This window comes from Tribolium madens, unplaced genomic scaffold (assembly GCF_015345945.1).
Source record: "Tribolium madens isolate multiple individuals breed KSU strain unplaced genomic scaffold, Tmad_KSU_1.1 Scaffold_2;HRSCAF=44;Tcas5.2_LGX, whole genome shotgun sequence".
NCBI classification, from domain to species: domain Eukaryota; kingdom Metazoa; phylum Arthropoda; class Insecta; order Coleoptera; family Tenebrionidae; genus Tribolium; species Tribolium madens.
The window spans coordinates 1,755,555-1,778,300 of NW_025400995.1; the positions used below are offsets into that span (position 1 = coordinate 1,755,555).

The window sequence follows — 22,746 nt, forward strand, 5'->3', positions numbered from 1 at the left end:
GCTGAATTATCGGAATTATTTGTAAATTAAAATTTTTCTAGAATTACTAGAATTTTTTGGAATTATCGGAGAAAGTGAATTCTTCTGAAAATCATGTTGAATTTCAGGAATTATTTTGTAATTACGATAATTAATTAGGAATTAATCTAAAAAGAATAAAATTTTGGTGAAATTATTTTGGAATTACTGGAATTTTGTTTGTAATTGGAATTAATTGTACTCATTTTTCTCATGTTTAATATTGATTTTAATGTGTTATTACCATTGACGTGCTGTTGGAAATGTTCTAAGTCGACTTGTTGTCGGCAAAACCTGCACGAGACTTTCATACACTCCGAGACGATTTTATTCTGAGTATTTTCAAGCAATGACTTGTATTTAATAATTAAGCAATCCTCGCAAATGCATTGACCTGACTCGTCCAAAGTTGGGTCCGGCATTGGGAGGTTTTTGTTCCCCACAAGTGTGAACAACTGACAATCAAAGAGTCGCACATCCTGCATTGCTTTCCTACAAACGGGAGATAAAACACCAAGTGTGCCAACTTAAAATCATACTCTTTCGCCGTTCGATCAATCCAGAAGTTCTTCGATAAAACACGCTTATGACTCGACATCATTTTATTATCCAGACCTTTGAATTTCGCCCCTAACTTATTCGCAATCACGCTGCTACAATTTCAATACTTAGAGTTAGCCATAAATTGACCCAACTTACTTGATTCCTAACATTTGCGACCTCCAAAGTTTATGTAATTCGGTTAAAACCGTGTAAATACCAGCGGCTTTGATCGAAACGTTGTCTTTCATCTAAAACCACGTGTTAAGGGATGAAACACGTGATGTGGACTTACCAATTCGAACTCGCGAACCATGTCTTGCACGTAGGGAGTCTCGTAGAAGTAGTACATAAAAATCGAAGTGTTAAAGTCAAGCCAGCCTAACTTGTATGTGTTTATTAGGAGTTGTTCAAGTTCGGGGAATATTTTGCATATGTTTTTGGTTGCGGACAAAAAAGCCTCATAGTAGTAGAATAAGCCTAAAAATTGTTGTTTTGTAAATGTGCAAGGTTTAGGCTCACTTACTTTCAATCGAAGCTTCCACACTTGCGATTTTTTGGTGTTGCTTATGAGCGAAAACGGTGTATTCTCGCACAAGGGAAAATAATCTAAGGCAAAGTTGTATCTGGTCTTCCTCCATCAGACTTGAAAAAAATTGTTACTTGTGATAGTGTGATTGGGGGTGGTTACCTGCACACAATACTCCTCATATCAGCTATGAAATACGGTGATAACACCTCCTGCACTGGGTCTGGGTCACTAGTCATGCAATACCTATAAATGAAGCACAAATAATGTTGCAAGTCAGTCCATTGTTTGGCTGGTTGCGATTTCATATCAACAACTTTTCGGAAAAAGTCTAATAGTACTCGTTTTTCGATTAGACTGTAGTTTTCGTCGTTTTCAGAGTCACCCTGGAAGAAACCTTGTCAAGTTTAGGTTAATTTTCAACTTACAAACTTACATTCTCGTTCCCGTTGGGCCCAAATTTCGCTTTAATTATTTTGTTTATGTGATCCTCGGGGCGGTCGTATAAAGCCTTCAAAAACTGGAATGAATAGATATCTGATGCGTCTTGGGGTGCTTGATTTGAACCCATTTCAAACTTGTAAGCGAAAAACCGACAAGTCTGCTTTATCATGAGATACTCAAGAGAACTCGACACACTCATGATTAAACAACCACTTTTTAACTGGTTTTTCAGCCACAATTCAATTTTTGCTTTTATGGCAAACTACGGTCACAGCACAAAAATAGCCAGCAAATGGAGATATTGTCAAATGTCAAACCACAAACGACTCCATGAAAATACTCAACAATGCAAAAAAACAACCCGGGTTTTCACCAAACCGGACCTAAACACCTCAAAATTCAAAAAAATCCAATTTCCGCAACAAAAAAATTAATCCCAACGGAAAATTACAAAAAAATCGGTTACAGAAACCTGCACAGCTTTGAGTTTTGACTAGTAGGTGTCTCAATGCTGCCAATTGCGCAGCGAAATTCAAAAGTTGACTCAACTCATGATTAAACCACCACGTTTTGCCAGGTTTTTCGTCAATTGTTGTTTTTATGCTAACAGCACAACCACTCCGGTATTTTACCAAATCAAACTTAAATTTTTGGGAAAAATTTACTTACAGAAACCTGTAGTGCAACCAATGGCTCGAAATTTGAAAGTTGCCCAAATTTTCTCATTCATCACTAGTGATCAGTTTTGTGAAACGGGCAAGTTGTGCATTAAGTAAATAAAAAGTCGTAGGTACTAGTTGCCAGGTTTGAGTACCCGGTCGATTCATCAATCAAGCGAGTGAATTAATAGGAAGGTTGATAAAAGAAGTGGTTCTCTAACTAGAAACGGCTACCACATCCAGCGCTGGTACTATTGTATGGTACCATCGCATGGTATGATCAGTACTCGTCAAGCAGTGGCGATAGGAGCTGCTTAGCTAAGTTTTTTGTTTCTAGTCGCGCTCTGATCAGTGATAAAAAAATGTAACTCAAATTTGACAAAGATTGGGATTAAATCAAATTAAAGGTGAGTTGGGGGAAAGTTATTGGTCGAGGATGATAATTAAGGTAGAAGGTCTGAAAAATGCGGAAATGTCTTGTATGTGTTGTGTTATTCAATAATTGCATAAGAGTTATTTGGGGTATTTTTGAAATGTGGGGTCCTGTTGTGAGAAAACGAAATCTGAATCTGTATACTAAGTGGTGTTTAATTTAAATTGTCATTTATAGACACAATAGCTGAGAAATGAGAAATTCAAAAATATACAAAGACATTATTACTGTATTAATATAATTGCATCTTTTGTAATTGTAGTTTTTGTGAGGTAGCACCGTTTTTCATTTGTCGGAGTAGTTGTAAATGTATTTAAGTACAAAATTGTGTTTTAATTTATTGTTGATTATAATACATATCCAGGATGCTGCATTAAAAACCTATCATGGTAATAACCTGTCTCGGTACATTTGCGTTTTGATTTATTTGTTTGGATTTTTTGGTTGTTGATTAGTCATCCGCTTCCGCGGATTCTTCGAAAATATGCAAATTTTTTGGTGGTTTTAGTCGCAAAAAACGCAACACTCAATTATATAGAAAAATGTCGCCATAGTTCATAGCAAATGTCCGATTTCACAGGTTCGTAGTTAGAAACGTGTACTCTTCACTGGTCATGGTACTGAGGACAGTTGGGACAAGCAATGATGCGGACATGATACAAAGATGACCGTCATTGTGGTCATATAAAAGGCCAGACTTAAATAGCCGTGCTGAAAAATGCCTGAAAGCGTCCATCAACTTTTTCCAGTTTCCGGTTCTAACAACATCAACAGCAGTTTTTCGCAAATCGAAAAAAGGTGAAGGTTTCAGAGGGGTCAAAAATGCGAATCTCGTCAAGGTTGCAATCGTACGCCTGGATGATGCTACATGTTCACCTCACTGTTTGATCCTAGCTCATTTTTAATTTTCACCGCTATAATTCCGGTAGCTGGACCTTGCTAGCGGGCAATAAATATTAACTTTTTACTCGACCCGGCCACGGGCGGCTCGCTATTTACACAAAATAACAACCACGCACACGTTTATTTGTCTAAAAAATTTGCAAAAGCTGACTGTGATCTTGAACAAAGTGAAAAAAGAATTATATAATAATAAATCTGTGGTATAGATTGTCCCGGACTTTTTTAAATATACTAAAAACATTAAAATCCCCTAAACGCGCTGTCATATTTTGTGGTTCTGTCAAATTCGAATTCAAAACTTGTGTGAACAATTAGGGTTATTTTTGTTAAAAATCCGTTTTAGTGGGTGTAGTTGTGGATATTTGTTGTGTTAGTGTGGGTATGTAGAGCATTTTAAAGTAAAAATTTAAATTTGGTGTAGTACTACTTTTTAACGCGTATCGTCGTCTAGTGGTTATTATTTGATTGATGGGTTCAGAAAGAGACCATTAAAAGTGAAATTAAACTTTACTGAAAAATAAATTAGTTGTGCCCATGACCATGCGCTGCCACTGGATCAAGGTGTGGGTAATATTAGCATACGCCAAAAATGACACACATATTTTCATTTAAATACAATCGAACTTAACAAAATCTAGCTTTCACAGAAAAACTAGTTAATTGTTGGGACATGGTGACATAACGCTGTTAGGCTTGAAGTTATCTGTTACTTAAAATATTTATATAGTTAATTTGAGCTTAGGCAAATGCCCGAGTGTCATATTTGTTGCATCACAATTCCCCACTTCCGTGATGATTTTTCGGAAAAAATGACAACCGATGCGTGCTGAAAGCATAATTTGTCTACAGATTGCATTACATGAATGTTGAAAATTTCGCTTTCGTTTCTTGAGGCGATTATCGATGGAATGTAGTTATAGCCTGTGCCACATATTTCAACGCGTTTTATCATAGTAATTCCGATGAAATTTCATGAATCATTTAGATTTGACTAGCAACAATGTGCCCCTTTGTCACGCCGAATTAATCAATTAGGTCATTGTCGGCTTCGATTCAATTAAATTCGATTTGATTTACAGAAATTCGATCCTCGAACGCACGGACCGTGTAAAGGCCACACCTGTAAGATTTTAATTACTTGACTTGAATTGCCGTTCAAAAATTATTGATTTTTGCGGGAATTGTAACTGTGATGACTGATTTATGAGCGATCAATTCGAAAATATGAAATGATCATTCACGTTTCTCAATGATTAATTATATCAGATTGCATAATTGAAATTCCACTGTACTTTCTACATTGAGAAAATATTACACAACAAATGCTATGGCCAAGTTGTAATCTAATGTCAGTTAGCATTCGCTCCGTGTGAACATTTTATACCTGGATCAATTCACAGAACTCATCATTATTTTTAGTTATTTCGAAGCAAATATTTGTGCTTTCCACTCGCTCTGCGATTTTAAAATGCAGGAATGTGCAGCTACATTGTAATTAATAACAAATGCACTTAATTATTACAAATTACACCTGCGTTGTAACCTGAGGTGTTCATTTTTGTTTATGATTGCATTCAAGTCTCGCTTCAACTCTTCCAAGAAATATTTCAGGTCCTGTCAGTGCTGAATCATTCGAAACGAAATCACGCTAATTGTACTATATCTCTAATTACAAAAAACTGACCGCTTCAGGAAATTTCTGTGTCAATTTCAAACTGCAAAATTACGCAATTTCTAGACGAGAAAAACACAGTTGACGGTTTTTATAGATTCAATTACCTTCAAATTTGGAACACGCTTTTACTTTAAACTGGTCAATGACAACCTCAATCTACTCAGATAAGAAACTGTTTTCTCAAAGACGTGATTTTCCGGAAAATTAAAACCATTTTTCTTTGTGTCTGTGTATTTAAAAATGTAACTAGATGCTGTTTAAAAAGCAAACAAAGGCTAGTATCTTGCTCAACCTTTGTGATAAAGTGTTCAAACAAAAGTAAAAATTATAAACCCCAAATTGAGTCTGTGTTACGATTACTTTTTTACCGTAAAATTGTACTTTATCAATAAAAATTTCTGTTTTGTTTATTGATGTTTTGTTTGTCTCACTTGATTTATCTGATTTTTGAACAAGGTAATTGACATAAGGTGGCAAAGATTTTTCAAAATTGATTTTTTTTTGTGTGAATCTGAATGACAATTTATTTTTGACTTTTTCGAATACTTTCTCAGTTAGTAACACAATTATTTCCCCATATTTCGTTAAAAACAATCCAAAAATTCAACTAAAAACGGCGTTATTTTTGCCCTTTTCAAATTTTTTGAGGTAAAAACAAAGAAAATTCTAAAAATTTCATTGAAGCAGGCAAAAAAATTTCAAAATTGATGTTATTTTTAGCTTGTTTCGCTCGACTTATTTTGTTTTTGAACCATAGAGGCTTATTTATTTTGCAAAATATATTTATATTTGGTTTTTGAGCAAGATAAGACAAAAATAAGGCAAGAAAACACAAAATTTGTCCGAAAATGCTTTTAAGCACGTTTTTCTACTAAAATTTCAATAAAATAAAATAACATAAAATAAAATAAAATAAAATAGCGTTTTGGTAGGATTTTCAGTTAGAAACGCAATTATTTTGCAAAATTTTTCCTTTTTTTTAAGAGCTTAAACAGATTTTTAAGCCAAAAACTGAAAAAGATTATAGTTCTCTTTGTTTTTTTACAAGATTTTACGAGACGGGATTAAAAATGACAATTTATTTTTGACTTTTTCGAATACTTTCTCAGCTTGAAACACAATGATTTCGCCATATTTCGTTAAAAACAATCCAAAAATTCAGCAAATTCGACCAAAAACGGCGTTATTTTTGCCCTTTTCAAGTTTTTAAGCACGTTTTTGAGATAAAAACAAAGAGAATTCAAAAAATTTCATTGAAGCAAGCAAATAAATTAAAAATCAAATCAAAATTGATGTTATTTTTAGCATGTTTCGCTCGACTTATTTTGTTTTTGAACCATAGAGGCTCATTTATCTTGCAAAATATTGATGTTATTTTGTTTGTTTTACTCGATTTAACTGATTTTTGAGCAAAATAAGATAAAAATAAGCCGAGAATGTTTTCAAGTACATTTTTGTACTATAATTTTATCTTTTTTGTGAGATTTCGCTAAAACGAACTAAAAAATCGACCAATAAAGTCGAAAATTGCATTTCTTGAGAGCTTTAGCACGTTTTTCAGCTAGAAACGCAAAATTTTGTCAAAAACAAACCAAAAAACACAAAATTAGTCCGAAAATAACATAATTGCTTTTTCAAATGTTGAAGCAGATTGTTAAGCTGAAAACTTTGTTTTTTCGAAAGAATTTGCCACAGAGTGTCGAAAATCACTAAATTGTTATAAAAAAAAATATATAACTTAATTATTTCGTGAAATTCTCTCAAAGAAAAAGTAATAGAAAACTATCAAATTGGTTAAAAATTTTTTACAAAATATTATTAAACAGAGTCGATAATGATAAACTTATATTTGTTTTTTTCAAATGCTTTTTTAGCTAGAAACACAATTATTTTTTAAAATTTTGTCAAAAAATAGCCAAAAAAACGGCGTTTTTTGTCTTTTTGAGAGTGAAACAGGGTAAAAAATTACAAAATTAAATCGAAATTGATATCATTTTTTAGCTTGTTTGCCTGACTTAAAGGATTGATATTGATCTTATTTTGTGTGTCTCACTTGATTAATCTGGTTTTTGAGCAAGATAAGACAAAAATAAGTCAAGAAACCACAAAATTTGGCCGAAAATTCTTTTAAGCACGTTCTTTTGCGCTAGATTTCGTTAAAACAAACTAAATAATCAAGAAATTAAGTCTAAAATTACATGATTTTTGTATTTTTCGAGCGTTTTTCAATTATTTCGCAAAATTTTGTTGAAAACAAGTCAAAAAATCACAGAATTAGTCCGAAAAGCATGTCATTTTTGTTTTTTTTTCAAGAGTTTAAACAGATTTTTAAGCTGAAAACTGCGTTTTTTTGAGAAATTTTGCCATACAAATCGTAATCTGGTGAAAATTTGTTAAATTTTTCAACTCAGGTGGAAACACTGATTCCAGGCAATCCAGTCTCATGCCATTTCTGATGCAATTTCTGTTTTCTGATAAGTTGAGTCGAATATATTGTTGGTTTTATCGAATTTGACCTACACATTACGGTACAAACAATTAACTTTTTCTTGTGGAGAAATTTTAAGATAAATCATGTATAATTGGTTGCCTACATTTGACACGTTTTTCAAAATTCCAGTCCCGTATTCACTTTTGTTTATGGGAAAAAGTCAATAAAATGCAATTAAGAATAATTAATTGCCTGGAATGTTACGTTTCACATGTTTAATTCACGTGATATAACATTTAAGTTTCCCACAACCAGTTTTTTGTGTTAAAAGTAGAATAAAGAACAATGACACTGAAATTCGTAAGCGAGTTATTTCAAGGCTGCAGTAATTTCAGAATTCATAGAACGTACGAACTTGTCCTGTGACGTTTTTAACAAGAAGAAAAGTTCGTTTAAAGGTAATGTGTTTTTCTGTTGTAGCAAATGAAGTGGTTTCGCAAACAGGGCGAAGCGCCCCGACTTCTGAGCCTTTCGCCTCTTCGCTCCACCGAGAGCGATCAAAATCCAAATGTTGAGATTTTGTCACCCCCCAAACACGTCAAACGGAGATCGCGTCTTGGTAAACAACTTTTATTTATCCTTGTGAGATAATTGTCCTCTTTTCCTCTTTATAGAAATGTCCCCGGCTGTTTGGGCCCGAAGGCAAAATAACAAGAATGACACAAACTTTTACAATGTTGAGGACAGCGTGATTATCATTGAAAAATCGAACAGGAGAAGGTACAAGTCGCAACCGCGGAGTGTCTCCGATCGGGAAAAAAGGAACCCCCTTTTGGATAGAGTGAAACACACGCGGTTGTCTTGTTTCCGGTCAAATTCAACAGCTTCAACTCTAGTTGACGTGCCTTCGTGCAGTTCAAATAATCACACTAGTGACAGTCAAAGTCTCGATTTGGAACTTTTGGGTGTTAGTGATAAATATGACAGTTTGAATCGTGCTTCGTGTTTCACAGCCAAGTTGCGAGCAATGTCCGAGAGGTATCTTCAATCTTCAACCAACAAGTTCCTAAATAAGCTTTACAAAAATCCGGGGCCTCTTGCCGAGTCTACTCCGGTTAAAAATCCAAGACGGAAGAAGAACCTCCGGGTGAAACTACGAAGCTTCTCGTATGGGGCTCTTCCAGGGCTTGAGGAATTCCAACCGGAAAGAGACACCGTTGAGGATGAAGACGACCGGTTACTCCTCGACCATGAAGATTCCGACAGTGGGATTATAGTCAACGATTCGGGATTGTCCGGGAATAACTCTCTCCTGGACTTTGAATCGACGAATTTGCGACGGAACCACCCGCAAAGAGCGCTGTCTTTAGACCGGCGCGAAATCTTCAACGAGAAGAAAACCACAAGTTTGGTACGCCTTATTAAACGCACTCCGGACGAAGAACTCGGCATTTTCCTCACGAAAAGTCGCGAAGTTTTTCACGGATTTGTCGTCGCTCATATTGTGCCAGACGGAGTCGCGGCCAGGTAACCCCAAAACCGGTTTAACCGGTCTTAACCGTGCTGAAATTTCACTAGATCTGGTGATTTTCATGTTAGTCTAGTGAAAATTCTAATATCTGGTGATTTTTTTGAAATGAAATAACTATTTTTCGAGCATGTTTCACGTTTGCAACCAGAAGCTTGATTATTTCGTCAATTTTTTTCAAAAAAGTCGAAAAACCACCAAATTGGTTAAAAATATATTCGTTTAATGTGCATCGAAGTAGTCGTTGAAAGGGATGGCAACCTTGCGAAAATTCAAACAATCCCAACCTCAATCTTCCCTAAAAATTATTTTTTCTAAATAAATGTGTATCCCAATTAAAATTAACAAGGTAATTGACATAAGGTGGCAAACTTAAAGATTTTTGTCAATATTCATGTGATTAAACTTGTTCTGAATGACATTAATGATTAATGACACTTTTTGTGTGAATCTGCCTTTAAATTAAAGATGCATTTAGACCTCTACAACCTACTTGATGCTCATTAAGAGACAGGATTGAAAATGACAATTTATTTTTGACTTTTTCGAATACTTTTTCAGTTAGAAACACAATTATTTCGTATTTCGTTAAAAACAATCCAAAAATTCAACAAATCGACCAAAAACGGCGTTATGTTTGCCCTTTTTAAGTTTTTTTGAGATAAAAACAAAGAAAATTCTAAAAATTATATTGAAGCAGACAAAAAAATTTCAAAATTGATGTTATTTTTAACTTGTTTCTTCGACTTATTTTGTTTTTGAACCATTGAGGCAAACTACTGATGTTATTTTATTTGTTTCACTCGATTTAACTGATTTTTGAGCAAAATAAGCCAAAAATAAGCCGAGAAGGTTTTTAAGTACATTTTTGTATTATAATCTTAGCTTTTTTTGTGAGATTTCGCTGAAACGAACTGAAAAATCAACAAATGAAGTCGAAAATTTCATTAATTTTGCATTTCTTGAGAGTTTTAGCAAGTTTTTCAGCTAGAAACGCAATGGGTTTGCAAAATTTTGTCAGAAACAAACCAAAAAACACAGAATTAGGCCGAAAATAACATAATTGTTTGCTTTTTCAAACGTTGAAGCAGATTGTTAAGCTGAAAACTTTGTTTTTTTGTGAGAATTTGCCACAGGGTGCCAAAAATCACTAAATTGTTATAAAAAAATATATATAACTTAATTGTTTCGTGAAATTTTCTTGAGGAAAAAGTAATAGAAAACTATCAAATTGGTTAAAAATAGTTCTATTTGTTTTTTACAAAACATTATTAAACAGAGTCGAAAATGATAATAATTTATTTTTATCTTTATCAAATGCTTTTTTTAGCTAGAAACACAATTATTTTTTAAAATTTTGTCAAAAAATACGGTGTTTTTTTATAAGAACACAATATTGCATTGAAACAGGCTAAAAAATTACAAAATTAAATCGAAATTGATATCATTTTTTAGCTTGTTTACCTAACTTAGTTCGTTTTTAACTCAGAGGTTCATTTACTTTGCAAAAACTTGTCCACACACGCCTAAAAATCACAAAAAGGATTTATATTGATCTTATTTTGTGTGTCTCACTTGATTTATCTGGTTTTTGAGCAAGATAAGACAAAAATAAGTCAAGAAAACACAAAATTTGGCCGAAAATTCTTTTAAACACGTTCTTTTGCGCTAGATTTCGCTAAAACAAACTAAATAATCAAGAAATTAAGTTTAAAATTACATGATTTTTTTTCGAGCGTTTTTTAGTTAGAAACGCAGTTATTTCCCAAAATTTTGTTGAAAACAAGTAAAAGAATTACAGAATTAGTCCGAAAAGCATGTCATTTTTGCTTTTTTTTTCAAGAGTTTAAATATTATTAAACAGAGTCGAAAATGGTAATAACTTTTTTTTTGTTTGTTTCAAATATTTTTTTAGCTAGAAACACAATTATTTTTTAAAATTTTGTCAAAAAGTAGCCAAAAAACGGCGTTTTTTGTCTTTTTGAGAGATAAAAACACAATATTGCATTGAAACAGGCTAAAAAATTACAAAATTAAATCGAAATTGATAACAGCGTGTTTGCCTGACTTAGTTCGTTTCATTTATTTTGCAAAAACTTGTCCAAACACGCCTAAAAATCACAAAAAAGATTGATGTTGATCTGATCTTATTTTGTGTGTCTCACTTGATTTATCTGGTTTTTGAGCAAGATAAGACGAAAATAAGCCAAGAAAACAACGAAATTTGTCCGAAAAAAATCTTTTAAGCATGTTTTTTAGCGCTAGATTTTGCTAAAACAAACTAAATAATCAGGAAATTAAGTTTAAAATTACATTATTTTTGTATTTTTCGAGCGTTTTAGCAGGTTTTTTTAGTTAGGAACGCAATTATTTCGCAAAAAACAATCCGAAAAATCACAGAATTGGCCGAAAAGCCTGTCATTTTTGCTTTTTTTCAGAGTTTAAGCAGATTTTTAAGCTGAAACTTTGTCAGAGAAATCGTAATCTGGTGAAAATTTGTCAAATTTTTGTGGCGAATATTTTTGATCTGGCAACACTGATTCCAGACAATCCAGTCTCATGCCAGGCGATGAAGTGATCAGCATCAACGGCCGCGATATCTCCTCCATGAACATGGCCGAAGCGAAACAATCCCTCTGTACCTCAAACCTCCACGTAGACCTCCTCGTCTGTCGCAAAACAATGAAAGAAAGTTTCGTCGATTCGACCCCAAGTCCCCTATACAAACGCCACCACTATTTCCAAAAAAACAGTTGCAGTCATGGCAGTTATAACAAAGTTCTTCGGCGTGCTACCGCCTCCACGACGAAAAACACCGAATCGCCATTCCCTTCTAGTCCTCAAACCGACACCACGAACTTTTGTACCCTCCCCCGGAGGCCCCGCTCAACGATTTGCACCTTCCATACAGTAATTTTAGAAAAAGGCCCTGGGAGGAAGTCTCTAGGGTTTACTATTGTCGGCGGCCGGGATTCCCCTAAAGGCGCTTTGGGGATTTTTGTAAAGACGATCCTCGCCAATGGACAAGCGGCCGAAGATGGCCGGTTGAAAGCAGGTAAGTTGGGTCACCACCCCCTTGAAATATCTCATTTCACGTTCGAGGTGACGAAATTTTGGCTGTTAATGGACAAGTTTGCCATGATATTTCACACGCTGATGCTGTTCTTTTGTTCAAAAGTGTCAAAAACGGACCAATTGCCTTGCACGTCTGTCGAAGGAACAAAGCGAAGTTGTAAGTTACGCAAAATTGCGATTTGGGGCTCAGGTTTTGCTTCCAGGTCGACCAAAGCCAAATCCTGTACAAATCTCCAAGCGAATTGAGCCATATGTTAAAGAACTGAAGTATTTTTACGTGCATTGGGTTTGTGATACTTGTATTTTAATAAAACTTTTTAATAAAACTGCGCTTCATTCAATGCAATCCCTTCCTCATATTTGAAATGATTTCAGAACACGCGCCCCAGAGATTTTTCTCTGAGAAATAAGATAAAATACCATCAGGAACATAAAAAAATGTGTCCAAAAAACTCTATCTATAAAAATTTCGAATTATGTCAATTCAAAAAATGTCAATGTAAACCAGGCTTTATTGTCATTATGATTGACATTTGAAACTAAGATTTGAAAGTTGTGGTTGAAATTAATTTTTGGCGTCAATTTTTCGAAACAATACTTGTTTTTACATAATTCAATAAATTGTTTTCATTTTTTCTCTAGTTGTCAGGATAAAAAAACTTGTAAAAACCGAAAGTGAGGTAAGGTCCGTTTTACACTTTTATATCAGTTGAAAATGTTTAACGTTTTTAACGTTACTTTGTAGCTTTTATTTATTATTTTTTGTACCTTTACTGAATAATCATAAAAAAAACATATACAAGATCATTGGTAAAAATAAATAGACATAAAAAAGTCAAATGTCAAAATTGTTTGACAGATAGAATTTTTTAAACATTTTTTCCATGTTTATAGTATATTGACTTACTTCGCACAAATAACAAAATTTATTAAACATTACAAAAACAGTATCAACAATACAATTTATTTATTTGTTATAAATTTTAATAGTGTGGTTTGTGTTTGGATTCAATTAAAATTCATGTGGTTTATTTGCTCCGTGATTGCGGTGGCGAATCGATACCCGGAAGTTCCGAGTTCTCATCCCGTCTAGTAACTTTTTTTTTCATTGTAGCGGCCGTAGACAAAATATTGTAAAATACACGTGTGATAACGGATTATTAACAAACTTGGCTGCGCCTCGCATAATGCTCTTATCCCAAGTGCAGGGTCAAGAATTTCTAATCCGTCACGCGACAGTGAGGAAATAAGAGGTCAAAAATTCGACAAAAAAAGTTGCTATTTGTTTTTTACAAGATATTACAGAGTCGAAAATAACAACTTATTTTTGTTTTTTCCAAATGCTTTTTTAGCTAGAAACACAATTATTTTCAAAATTTTGTCAAAAGCAAGCCACAAATTCAACAAAATAGCCAAAAACGGCGTTTTTTGTCTTTTTGAGAGATCATTTCTTAGCTTGTTCGCCTGACTAATTACTAATTAGTTCGTTTTTAAACCAGAGATTTATTCATTTTGTGAAATCTTGTGCAAACACGCTTAAAAATCGCAAAAAGGATAATGATGTTATTTTGTTTGTCTCAGTTTTGGTTTTTGAGCAAGATAAGACAAAAATAAAGCAAGAAAACACAAAATGTGTCCGAAAATGCTTGCACGTTTTTGTACTAAAATTTCAATAAAATAAAATAAAATAAATAAAATAAATAAAATAAATAAAATAAATAAAATAAATAAAATAAATAAAATAAATAAAATAAATATAATAAATATAATAAATAAAATAGTAAAATAATAAAATTAGAAATGGTAACGATTAGTATCAACTATTCTATCGACACTATTGTGTTACCAAAAGGTTAGTTTTTTTTACAATTATTAGTAGTCACTAAAAAATACCTATTAAGAATATTTAATTCAAATAATTGTTTAATTTTCGCTTTGAAATTACGTTTCCGTATTAGGTAAATCTGCAAAAAATCGTAAATTGAGTTCGACGATATCTTTGTTGCGGTACTTAAACCAGAAGAATTTTAGATAATTCTTTTGAAACCTCGATAAAACTGAAAATTGGTCACGGTTTTTATTACTAACTTAAAACTTTAGAAGGACGAAATAAATGTGAAATCATTATTCATTATCTATTTTATGTTTGAGTGTAAACAATGTTTCTTTAAAAAATAGGTCTAATGTAGGTATATAAACGTGAAATTCTCGTATTTACATATTATGTAGTTTGAAGAATCATTTCGAAAGTAGAAAAAAATGGCAGTTGCTTTTCTACTGATTTGTGCAATGTTGGTGTGTACAAGAACCTTTGGTGCTCCTTTTTTTGATTTGGTAAGTTTTTTTTTGTTTTTGTGATATTAATTAAAATTTTATTTAATTCTAGTTTGACTTTTTCGATTATGATTCATCCTCAGAAGAAGAAAAAAAGGAACCCAAAGTGCAGGTTTACATTGCTAATAATGTTGAAAAACGTCCAAAAGAAGAAAAGAAGATCCTGATACCTGTACCTGTGGGTCCAATTAAAGTGGATTTTCCGAATATCACTGTTAACCTTGCCCCTCTTAAAGGCAATTTTAACATTAGTGTTAACGCCACTGCTATAAATAAAAACGAGGAGAACATTGTTATAAATAATAAGGATTTGCAGACGGAACTAATTAAACTAATTGAAGCAGGAATCAAAAAATTAAATCCTGGTAGATAAAAATTAAATCTATCCAAATCAATAAATTGATAACTAGCGTTAGTGACTATATCGGGTGTCCCAGACAGGAACCATCGCTGCTACGATTTATTGCTTCTACAATAGATATGTTATTTTTGTTTTTTAATATGTACAACCTACTAAAACTTTGATTATAGTTTCATAAAAAGCTTTACAGAGTCTATCGTATTAAACAATTAAAAACCATATCTCTGAAAATTAAACGTATTAAAAAATTAAGACGTGTCAAACTTATAAGGATTCCTGCAGAAGAAGAAGATCTTCCTCCTCCTCCTCCTCCTCCTCCTCCTCCTCCTCCTCCTCCTCCCCCCCTTTTGTTATTTTCTCTCTCCTTAAATGGTGTCATATTAAAAAAATATGAAACTCAGTGTGGATTTATTGATTTATTAATTTTTAAATTTTTATACAGGTGCGCCGAATTGCATATAAGGTAAGATACCAGGAATATGGAAAAAAATTATCTATAAAAATTTCGATGTTATGAAAGTTTAAATTTTGCATTTTGACTATTTATTTCTGTTGGAAAAATAATTTTTCAATTTTTTTTATACAAGCTATTAGAAGAAGAAACAAGAAAGCTGTATCCTAAATTGTAACTGTTTAATATTATTTGTGGCTTTTATTGGCAAAATTTTTGTATCTTTACTAAATAATTGTAAAAAAACATACAGGATATCCCAGCAAGTTGAAAAAGTCCATAGGACATTGATAGATATACTAATCTAATCCATCGATTTTGCTTAGTTTTAAAAATTAGATGGTTTTTTTGACGAAAACATGCACTTTTTAAAAATTTATTACATCTAAAAATATTTTTTTTTCTACCGCAAAGAAGAAAGTAGAAGCTATAAGATTGTAAATTTTTTTTAATGTGTTGCATTTGCAAAGATAAAAAATGAAGGCGTTTGTTAAAAGTTGAGTAACTTAAAAAATTTAAATGAAACACCCTATTTATTGTTTTTGCATTTAAGAGATTATTAAATTGTTTTTCTAAAATTATATACTTTTAGGTGTTTATAATCAATAACTAAAAAGATATTTAACGTTAAACATTAAAAAAAAATAATTACTATTGTTTCAGTAGCCAAAAAGTGCACAGTTGCACAAGAGATGGAAGAAATATCACTTAATAATCACATTTGTGTTAAACTGAATCCATTATTNCATTTTTTCTTTTTAAGAGCTTAAACAGATTTTTAAGCCAAAAACTGAAAAAGATTATAGTTCTGTTTGTTTTTTTTTACAAGATTTTAAGAGACGGAATTAAACATGACAATTTATTTCGCCATATTTAGTTAAAAACAATCCAAAAATTCAGCAAATTCGACCAAAACCGGCGTTATTTTTGCCCTTTTCAAGTTTTTAAGCACGTTTTTGAGATAAAAACAAAGAGAATTCAAAAAATTTCATTGAAGCAAGCAAATAAATTCAAAATCAAATCAAAATTGATGTTATTTTTAGCATGTTTCGCTCGACTTATTTTGTTTTTGAACCATAGAGGCTAATTTATTTTGCAAAATATTGATGTTATTTTCCTTGTTTCACTCGATTTAACTGATTTTTGAGCAAAATAAGACAAAAATAAGCCGAGAATGTTTTTAAGCACATTTTTGTACTATAATCTTAGCTTTTTTGTGAGATTTCGCTAAAACGAACTGAAAAATCAACAAATCAAGTCGAAAATTACATTAACTTTGCATTTCTTGAGAGTTTTAGCACGTTTTTCAACTAGAAACGCAAAATTTTGTCAAAAACAAACGAAAAAACATAGAATTAGGCCGAAAATAACATAACTGTTTGCTTTCTCAAAAGTTGAAGCAGATTGTTGAGCTGAAAACTTCGTTTTTTTCGCGAGAATTTTTCACAGGGTCTCAAAAATCACTAAATTGTTATAAAAAAAAAATATATAACTTAATTATTTCGTCAAATTTTCTCGAAGAAAAAATTATCAAAAACTATCAAATTGGTTAAAAATAGTTCTATTTGTTTTTTACAAAATATTATTAAACAGATCGAAAATGACAACTTATTTTTGTTTTTTTCAAATGCTTTTTTAGCTACAAACAATAATTTTTTTAAAATTTTGTCAAAAAATAGCCAAAAAACCGGCGTTTTTTGTCTTTTTGAGAGATAAAAACACAATACTGCAATGAAACAGACTAAAAAATTTCAAAATTAAATCGAAATTGATATAATTTTTTAGCTTGTTCGCCTGACTTTTCATTTATTTTGCAAAAACTTGTCCAAACACGCCTAAAAATCACAAAAATGATTGATATTGATTTTATTTTGTGTGTCACTTGATTTATCTGGTTTTTGAGCAAGATAGGACAAAAACAAGCCGAGAAAACACGAAATTTGGCCGAAAATTCTTTTATGCACGTTCTTGTACTAAAATTTCAATAAAACAAAATAAAATAAAATAAAAAAAACAAAATAAAATAAAGTAAAATAAAATAAAATAAAAAAACAAAATAAGATAAAGTAAAATAAAACAAAATAACATAAAATAAAAAAAACAAAATAACATAAAATAAAAAAAACAAAATAAAATAGCGTTTTAGTAGGATTTTCAGTTAGAAACGCAATTATTTTGCAAAATTTTGTTTAAAACAAGCCGAAAAATCACAGAATTAGGGCAAAAAGCGTGTCATTTTCCCTTTTTTTTTAAGAGTTTGTGATTTTTAAGCCAAAAACTGCGTTTTTTGCGAAATTTTGCCATACAAATCGTAATCTGGAGAAAATTTGACAAATTTTTCAACACTGATTCCAGGCAATCCAGAAGCTCCGTCCCGTTTTGCAACTTTTTGTTCATTTTAGCGACCATAGACAAAATATTGTACGAAACACGTGTGATAACGGATTATTAACAAACTTATGCGATTACACAACTCGGCTGCGCCTCGCATATTCCACTTGTATCGAAATATTTGTTACGCCACCAAGTGCAAGGTCAAGAATTTCTAATCCGTCACGCGACAGTGAGGAAATAAGAGGTCAAAATTTCGCCAAAACAAAACACTTCTTGTTTATGTGGAATTTTTTATCGTCTAGATAAATTTGTGGCAACAATTAGCAATGAAAAACGGATTTGTCCACGACCAGGTGCAGATTTGTAACGACCTGATATAAAAGCAATAACATGAAGTAAGTTATGTCGTGTGCATATAAATTCGTGTCTGGAGTGTTTTACATGTTAACAAGAAAGGTCATTGTCTTTCGTTAAATGAATTAAATTTAGACGTCGAAAATTGCTATAATTTGTCCGCATGCACTTATTGATTAGAAAAAGCGAAAAAGAATAATTAGAAAGCACTTGCGTCATTACAATTGGGGTGGCTGGTATTGATTTTAAGCAGTATTTGTGAGCGCCGATGGGGGCGGTCGACTCTTGCCGAGTCTTATTGCGAGATGGCGGGAACATCCCGCACGTGTGTTTTGACGTATGTCAATCAGAAAGTCGAAATTTTATCGAACTGTGTGCGTTTTCCGCGCACCAAACACGTCTAAAATGCCAACCAAGAGATCAGAAATACCGGTCGGGGTTGTAAGTGCCGATTCTGGGGGGTTTCCAGCAATGTAAAGCCGTTTTTTATCACTTGCAAGGGTGGGATGCATGCATTAGGTTTTTTAAAAAGCACGCAACAGGAATTGTATGAATTGTACCTTTAGAGTGTGTGCGCAATGAGCTCTGTTTAAGCACAGTACTTTTTTCGAGACGCTATGTATTGCCGTTCTTACGTGCAAGAAATTTTTCATTGATAGAGTGGCATTTTTCTCCAAATGTGGCAAAATGGAAACAAATGTTCTTTCAAAATGGTGTCGGATATGTTCTTCTGAATTCAACACCGGGATTTTCCTCTTTGGAGAAGAGGCTAGAAGGTTGTTTCTCCATGCGAAAATCCGAAGATATCTAGCACTTACAGTAAGTCGCCACAACACAAAAACACACCACAAAACCGTTTTGTAGATCTCAATTGAAGACAAATTACCAAAAATGATCTGCGAAGATTGTTACAAGAAACTCGACGGTTTTCACAGATTTGCCACAATGGCACTCAGAAATCAAGACAAAATGACCAAATTCGTCTGCACAACCACTAATAACAACCACGAGCAAAAAAATTTAGAAAACAAGTCACTTCTTCACACGTATCTTACTAAAGTAAGCCCCCAAAAAATCGCTCACACTTTTTAATTAGAAATTCCAGGGAATTAAAGAAAAAGAGACACAAGAATCAGAAATAACTGAAATGGAAGTCCGAGTTGACCCCATGATCATCCTTCAGTGCTCCCTTGAAACCGAAGACGATGACGAAGACAACCAAAGTGAGGAAGTTTCCGACAGTGAAGACAAATACCGGAAACCATATCTTTGCCCCTCATGTCCCCGAAGCTTCACTTCGGAATTAGCCCTCCAAAACCACACTTGGAACCACTCACCCCCCATCAAACGTATACTCAATAGCCACGACAATTGGTTAGAAACAGAAGAAAAAGAGACTGAAGAAAATGATGCTTCCACAAACAACGACGATGATGACAACATTGAGGAGTTCGCAATTTCGCGATTTTCGTGCCCCATTTGTGGTAAAGAAATCTCGACCAAAGGGAACCTTAAGGTTCATCTTGAAACGCACAGACCTAAAGGGAAATACGGTTGCGATATTTGTGGTCGAATGTAAGTAAAATTCTTCATGGGTGACTTCCACTCATTCTTGATTCAGATTTAAGACTCAGTGTAATTTATACCGGCACAAGGAATACCATGGTGGGATTCAATACCCGTGTGGGGTTTGCGGCCGTGTGTACCCCACAAATAGCACCTTGCGGGCCCATTCTATCACTCATAGTGATCTGAGACCCCATAAATGCCCCTTGTGTGACAAAACATTCAAACGGAATCAAGATTTAAAGGTAAGTCTTCTGATTATGGAACATTTTTGCAACTAGTTTCTAGTTTCATATAAATCAACATACTGGTGCTAGGCCGTATCAATGTCCATACTGTCCTAAGGCTTTCGCTAGTTCTGGCAATTGTTTCTCTCACCGGAAACGGATGCACCCCATTGAAGTCGAAAGGGATAGGGAAAGAGCAGCGAAAATTATGCGATAATTTTGAATTTTCTTGCTTTCCCGCCTGATGACGTCAACAAGTGAGGTTATGTTCTATGTTCAGGTGTACTATTATATATGTGTATAGATAACCGGATGTCATATTCAAAATTATAGAAACTCTACTTTCGTGTTAAATCATTTAAACTTATTTTTGGTTGCTAAAAATTAAGCCTTTTATAACTTTGTGTAGGTTTAGATATAAATACCATTATTTTGGATATAACCCCACTTGGTACATTTTCTTTCGTATTATACTTATTAGTAGATCAACTGTGATGAATTTTGTATACGATTTTTTATTTTTACTGAAAATTATGTCTAGACATAAAATATGGATGTCTCAAGGTGTATGGTAGAAAAATTAATGTCATTATTTAGAGCAATAATTATTTCTTTGGAGGAGAGTCACAGTACTGACAAAATAAAGTGACAAGGAACAACTTTTAGTTATAGTAAACCAATGGCTGATAATTACAGTATTATATTGTAATATTAGATAAACGTGTAAATAAAGTTGTTGAATAAAGGATTTTAAAATGAATTGCTATTTTATTCCACTCTGTTTGCTATGACAATCTTGTGACATTTTTTTCAAAAACTTTGTTACACGGTTTTTGGCAACTTTTATGCTATATTTTTGCCATCAAATATATTTTAAAAAGGTCTCAATAGAATAAAAAACTCCATTGTCATACTCTTTGTAGCACCTGTTTTTTAATATACTATTATCTTACCAAATTGCCAAAATAATGTCAAATAAATGAAACAAAAACGTGTCTTTGTGATAAGAAATGTAAATACAACCTCGTTTATATTTTGTTTACATGGAATATTCGAATGTGTGTTTATTTGCGTATCAATTTAACAGTCAACCGGAACAATGATTTTTATTGTACTTGTGGTCAAAACACAATTATTATATCTTTAAACCACAATAAGCTATAAAAATTAACGGTGAATAAGTTATTTATGGACATGACATATTTTTCACTATTAAATCTGGGTGTTATCAACGTTTATCATTTCGACACACCTAAATAAGAAGATTAAATCGTAAAATTTGTCAAATCGTTGCAATAAACAATAATTGATAACACAAGTTGCAGTTTAAACGATAATAATTTTGACCAATCGGGAAAGAGTATGTCTCGTGGTCACTGGTGGGAAATAATTTAAATAAAAGGCGCGTGTTTAATTTAAAAGTCGTTTCCATAAATTGGCGTAAAAATAAGCAGAGATAAGATAAGAAGTGTTGAGTGTCCATTGAGTTAACTAAAAAGATAGCAAGTGGCAAAGTCTAATTAACAGTACAATTTGTTCCAATAACGAATTGGTTTTAGCCATTGCGAATGATAATTTTTGTAGTAAAACGACAATCTAGAGGAGTTTAATGCTATGATGCCCTTGCATTGACCTCCGCATTGATCAATATTTCTACTCAACACGCTTGTACACTAAAACTAAATAATATTTGATCGACGAGTGTAAGATTTGAGCGGTTTACAATTTTAGTAGCGCACACGAACTCAACTTGCACAGATGCGAATTTCAAAAACCATTTGGAGGTGTGCGAGTCTTTCACGAAATGGCTGACAAGCAAGACAACCAACAACCATCGAAAATGACAGAGAGAAGGTTAGGCCAAAACGGAATCGTACAGCCGCTACTTACAGGTAATTACAAATTTAAATTAGCACAATTTTACGCTCATTTACTGTAAACAACATTACTAACAACCTTGCACCAAGTCGCGCTTTTTTCTATTTCAAATTATAGCGCGCCAAAATTGCCGGTAGAGTTTTTTGGTCATTGCGAAACTGGAGCAACTCATTGTTTACAAAATTTTTCAAGGATATTTTAATTTAATTTCAGATAACGCGCTAAAATAAGCATATTAAGGAAAATTTACTAACGATTTAGTCGCCAGACGCAACAATAATAATTTATTAATTTTTGGGTAAATGAGTGATTCCCCTATTTATTGGCGTTACAATTCCGCAATTACAAGCACTTGGCTGTGGAATTATTGGTTTATTGACCTTTATTTTGTATTAGACCTTTACCAAATAACAATGGCTTATGCATACTGGAAGTCGGGGAAGACCAAGGATTACGCCGTGTTTGATTTATTCTTCCGCAAAAATCCCTTTCAAGGAGAGTTCACCATTTTCGCGGGTTTGGAAGAATGTCTGAAATTTTTAGAAAAATTTCACTATTCCATTAGTGGTATGTCATGCGGATGTGAAGTCACTGTGTGAAATAATCACTTTTAGATATTGAGTATTTGAAACAGACTCTTCCGGCGAATATTGAGGAAGAGTTTTATGAATTCTTGAGTTTGGTGTCCGCGAAGGATGTCACTCTGTATGCTATTGCGGAAGGATCAGTCGCATTTCCCAGGTAACACATGAAAATACCGTGCGATCAAAATATAGAGTAGACGGTGATTAAAGTCCTTCAGATGGCAATCCTGATTTTTACATCAAATGTCAGCAAGTTCACTTTAGAGAGAAAATTTCTAACTCAGATACCCAGCCAACGTATTGCCAACTGTAATAGTATAGATATGGGATGAGTGCGCCAATGCCATTATAAAACGAGTAATTTATGCTATTTTTTCTAATTTGTGCCCTCTTTTTTCTTTTTTTAATTAAAAAAATATATA

General features: G+C 33.0%; 5 protein-coding genes across 9 annotated transcripts in view; 4 read left to right on the top strand and 1 right to left on the bottom strand.

Annotated features, from left to right (window-relative positions):
- LOC123006505 overlaps positions 1-1,878 on the bottom strand; it is a 7,684-nt gene extending 5,806 nt beyond the window's left edge. The window contains exons 1-8 of the mRNA XM_044401031.1: positions 1,849-1,878; positions 1,524-1,793; positions 1,250-1,473; positions 1,085-1,203; positions 854-1,038; positions 718-809; positions 558-671; positions 263-510 (exon numbers count right to left, since the gene is read on the bottom strand). Coding sequence (XP_044256966.1) covers positions 263-510; positions 558-671; positions 718-809; positions 854-1,038; positions 1,085-1,203; positions 1,250-1,473; positions 1,524-1,793; positions 1,849-1,863 — 1,267 coding nt within the window. The 5' untranslated portion in view covers positions 1,864-1,878. The remainder of the gene's footprint in view (positions 1-262; positions 511-557; positions 672-717; positions 810-853; positions 1,039-1,084; positions 1,204-1,249; positions 1,474-1,523; positions 1,794-1,848) is intronic.
- A 396-nt stretch (positions 1,879-2,274) lies between these two features.
- Positions 2,275-12,750, top strand: LOC123006664 (PDZ domain-containing protein 2-like). Of its 4 annotated transcripts, none has more exons than XM_044401319.1 (6): positions 2,278-2,597; positions 8,113-8,251; positions 8,307-9,159; positions 11,707-12,215; positions 12,263-12,389; positions 12,439-12,561. In XM_044401319.1, the coding sequence occupies exons 2-6, from the start codon at positions 8,116-8,118 to the stop codon at positions 12,479-12,481; spliced, it is 1,668 nt and encodes a 555-aa protein (XP_044257254.1). In that variant the 5' UTR covers positions 2,278-2,597; positions 8,113-8,115; the 3' UTR covers positions 12,482-12,561. The 4 variants fall into 4 exon arrangements, with proteins under 4 accessions (XP_044257252.1, XP_044257251.1, XP_044257254.1 ...); XM_044401318.1 differs by having other exon boundaries at positions 2,280-2,597; positions 12,263-12,392; XM_044401317.1 differs by having other exon boundaries at positions 2,275-2,597; positions 11,707-12,389; positions 12,439-12,750.
- A 1,675-nt stretch (positions 12,751-14,425) lies between these two features.
- LOC123006618 lies at positions 14,426-15,124 on the top strand. The gene is made up of 2 exons (XM_044401233.1): positions 14,426-14,569; positions 14,622-15,124. The coding sequence occupies exons 1-2, from the start codon at positions 14,495-14,497 to the stop codon at positions 14,940-14,942; spliced, it is 396 nt and encodes a 131-aa protein (XP_044257168.1). The 5' UTR covers positions 14,426-14,494; the 3' UTR covers positions 14,943-15,124.
- Positions 15,125-18,340: 3,216 nt separating this feature from the next.
- On the top strand, positions 18,341-20,622 carry LOC123006504 (zinc finger protein 771-like). Its single transcript, XM_044401030.1, has 5 exons — positions 18,341-18,888; positions 18,934-19,128; positions 19,175-19,644; positions 19,691-19,880; positions 19,924-20,622. The coding sequence occupies exons 1-5, from the start codon at positions 18,757-18,759 to the stop codon at positions 20,077-20,079; spliced, it is 1,143 nt and encodes a 380-aa protein (XP_044256965.1). The 5' UTR covers positions 18,341-18,756; the 3' UTR covers positions 20,080-20,622.
- Positions 20,623-21,367: 745 nt separating this feature from the next.
- LOC123006847 (nicotinate phosphoribosyltransferase) overlaps positions 21,368-22,746 on the top strand; it is a 5,940-nt gene continuing 4,561 nt past the window's right edge. The window contains exons 1-3 of one of the 2 annotated variants that reach the window (XM_044401697.1): positions 21,368-21,754; positions 22,137-22,307; positions 22,355-22,481. In XM_044401697.1, coding sequence (XP_044257632.1) covers positions 21,667-21,754; positions 22,137-22,307; positions 22,355-22,481 — 386 coding nt within the window. In that variant the 5' untranslated portion in view covers positions 21,368-21,666. The remainder of the gene's footprint in view (positions 21,755-22,136; positions 22,308-22,354; positions 22,482-22,746) is intronic. The other variant, XM_044401698.1, reaches the window with a different exon arrangement.

What these genes read in the sequence shown, in the direction of transcription:
- LOC123006618 (XM_044401233.1), top strand. Translation starts at nt 14,495, where the DNA reads ATGGCAGTTGCTTTTCTACTGATTTGTGCAATGTTGGTGTGTACAAGA. An exon ending in GTGCTCCTTTTTTTGATTTG is followed by an intron (nt 14,570 to 14,621) that starts GTAAGTTTTTTT and finishes ATTTAATTCTAG; the next exon opens with TTTGACTTTTTCGATTATGA.
- LOC123006664 (XM_044401316.1), top strand. Translation starts at nt 8,116, where the DNA reads ATGAAGTGGTTTCGCAAACAGGGCGAAGCGCCCCGACTTCTGAGCCTT. An exon ending in CAAACGGAGATCGCGTCTTG is followed by an intron (nt 8,252 to 8,306) that starts GTAAACAACTTT and finishes TCCTCTTTATAG; the next exon opens with AAATGTCCCCGGCTGTTTGG. An exon ending in CCAGACGGAGTCGCGGCCAG is followed by an intron (nt 9,160 to 11,706) that starts GTAACCCCAAAA and finishes CACTGATTCCAG; the next exon opens with ACAATCCAGTCTCATGCCAG.
- LOC123006504 (XM_044401030.1), top strand. Translation starts at nt 18,757, where the DNA reads ATGGAAACAAATGTTCTTTCAAAATGGTGTCGGATATGTTCTTCTGAA. An exon ending in TTCACACGTATCTTACTAAA is followed by an intron (nt 19,129 to 19,174) that starts GTAAGCCCCCAA and finishes TAGAAATTCCAG; the next exon opens with GGAATTAAAGAAAAAGAGAC. An exon ending in AACGGAATCAAGATTTAAAG is followed by an intron (nt 19,881 to 19,923) that starts GTAAGTCTTCTG and finishes ACTAGTTTCTAG; the next exon opens with TTTCATATAAATCAACATAC.